Below are 2,591 nucleotides of genomic sequence, written 5' to 3'. Positions count from 1 at the left end.
ATCCACACATACTATCAGATTAAATCAGTCATTTGAAAACAGCGTGAGTGATTCAGCTGTACCGCGTCTTCTCTCACTCTCAAAGCGGCTTCACAACAGCGCATCTCGTCTGCACTACTGCATGCTGAGATATAAGACTTTTGCTCGGGTTTCGGGACAGTCGACAGAATTGTCACTTGCCTAATCGAGTCATTGTTGCATCGTCACAAAACTGTATCATTTGCACATCTTTTTAAGTTTAAGCCATTCGATACTCGCGTGCTCCAAAGGGGGTTTACTATGTGCTCACAGTCACATCCATAGCGCGCATATCGCGCCGCCTCGCGAGTACCAAATTGAGTTATTTTTCGCAGCTTGTTGCGCTTACGCGGCCAAATACACACAAACAATGGCGTCAAAATGGCTGTCCTGGCGATTATCCTCGTAAACACAGTCGGATTTGTCTTACCTAAATGTAAACATCTGAGAAAGAAAACACGTGTATCAGTATTGGATCCATGCATTCGGGTGTGTGAGAGCAGCCACGTCGCATCTCTTTGCGCGCTCAAGTTTGTTGTTTCAAATGTAGATGCTAGGCAAGCCTGCTCATAATAGAAGTTTTTTTCATGAAATATATGCACGCTATAGGTCAACACATTGGCGCGTGAGGAGGGGATCTGTCAAATGAGGTGCCGGATCAGATTTCGGACAAATTCTGAGGTGCCGGATCAGGATCCGGCTTGTTCCGGCACAAATTAAGCCCTGTGTATACACAATACACTATTCAAATGTTTGGGGTCAGTAAGATTTCTTCATATTTTTGAAAGAAAGACTTCTCTTATGTTCACCAAGGCTGTATTTATGTGATCAAAAATATAGTAAAAACAGTAATATTGTGAAATATTATTATCATTTAAAATAACTGTTTTCTATTTTAATATATTTTAAAATGTAATTTATTCCTGTGATGGCAAAGCTGAATTTTCAGCAGGCATTGCTACAGTCACTGATGCTTCGGAAATCATTCTAATATGCTGATCAAGATCAAGATCAAATTATTATTATTGTCAAAACAGTTGTGCTGCATAATATATGTGGAAAACAGTGATGCTTTTTTTAGGGTTCTTTGATGAATACAAAAGTTCAAAAGAACAGCATTTATTTGAAATAGAAATCAAATTTTCTAAAAGAATCAGTCCTTGCTAAATAAAAGTAAATTCTTTCAAGAAAATTTTTTTATTGACCCCACTTTTTTATTAAACGGTAGTCTAACTTTCTGTATGGGAAAATTTCACTTCCCTAATGATTTTTTTTTGATGTAGGAGTGTCAGAAAAGGTTGGACCACAAGCTTTCATTAGATGCATATCTGCTAAAGCCTGTGCAGAGAATCATTAAGTACCAACTGATGTTAAAGGTAAGTCTTTTCCCATCTTTTTTCTAGTTTGTTGTATATGTTTGTTTGTATATCAACGTGGCGACCTCTCAGATTAATTTTATTGATCTTAAATTACACTAATATACTACTCCTGAACTTTCACTCATTTTACATGTAAAATAAGACAGTATTTAATACTTTTATGAAGCTATTTTCCTTCTGGGAACCACAAAACCTGTAATACTGGATTGGGAACATTTGAGTTTTGATATCTATCTTTTCATTTAACCCTAATTGAACCGTTTTTTTTTCTCACACACATTCTACTCGTTTTACAGGAGATGCTGAAGTGCAGTAAGAACTCAGAGGGCACTGCTGAGCTGGAGGAAGCTCTGGCCACAATGCTGGACATCATCAAATCAGTCAATGACTCCATGCATCAGATCGCCATTACGGGTTTTGAGGTTCATAAGGTTACATTGTTTATCGCAGTAATTTTTATGTTGAACAAATACGGTATGTGAAGGTCAATATTTTGCATGTTGTGAACCTGCTTTTGTGTGTGTGCTAATTTAAGTCTTACTGTATGTGTGATTTCAGGGCAATCTGAATGATTTGGGAAAACTGCTCATGCAGGGGTCATTTAATGTTTGGACAGACCATAAGAAAGGTCACAGTAAAGTGAAGGACTTGGCGCGCTTCAAACCCATGCAGAGACATCTCTTCCTCTACCACAAAATGCTTTTGTTCTGCAAGAAACGAGAGGAGACATCTGATGGTCATGAGAAATCCCCTTCCTACAGTTTCAAGCACTCATTAAAGGTGGGAAGGACCCTGTCACTGACTGTCAGATGAAGTAATGAAAGTAATGAAATGGTTGACGTCTGGCTGTACAGAATGAGCTTCATGTCTACACTGAAGGCACACTGAACGCTGAACAATGTGGCAACTTCCTATTTGCTTTAAGTTCTCATTTATTTTCAGAGCAAATATTTAACATCTTTTTCTGTTTATTTTGGCATTATACATGGATTCAAAAAAAAAATCCCTCAAGATCCCTCTAGAAGTGGTTCCCAACTGGTTTTACATTGAGTGGTGACCCAACACATTCACACACAGAGAGACGTGTGTTTATGTGTGTGTGTGTGTGTGTGTGTGTGCGCATATATGCATATATATATATATATATATATATATATATATATACTGTATATATATATATATATATATATATAT

General features: G+C 37.4%; 1 protein-coding gene across 1 annotated transcript in view; it reads left to right on the top strand.

The window, feature by feature from the left end:
• Nucleotides 1-2,591, top strand: part of LOC107674528 (guanine nucleotide exchange factor DBS-like) — a 69,818-nt gene that overhangs the window by 44,760 nt on the left and 22,467 nt on the right. The window contains exons 20-22 of the mRNA XM_016468512.1: nt 1,302-1,394; nt 1,694-1,819; nt 1,956-2,177. Coding sequence (XP_016323998.1) covers nt 1,302-1,394; nt 1,694-1,819; nt 1,956-2,177 — 441 coding nt within the window. The remainder of the gene's footprint in view (nt 1-1,301; nt 1,395-1,693; nt 1,820-1,955; nt 2,178-2,591) is intronic.

The sequence above is a fragment of the Sinocyclocheilus anshuiensis genome, unplaced genomic scaffold (genome assembly GCF_001515605.1).
Source record: "Sinocyclocheilus anshuiensis isolate Anshui unplaced genomic scaffold, SAMN03320099.WGS_v1.1 scaffold572, whole genome shotgun sequence".
NCBI classification, from domain to species: Eukaryota; Metazoa; Chordata; class Actinopteri; order Cypriniformes; family Cyprinidae; genus Sinocyclocheilus; species Sinocyclocheilus anshuiensis.
The sequence above is the reverse complement of the archived record's forward strand: the minus strand, read 5'-3'. Positions and strand labels throughout refer to the sequence as shown.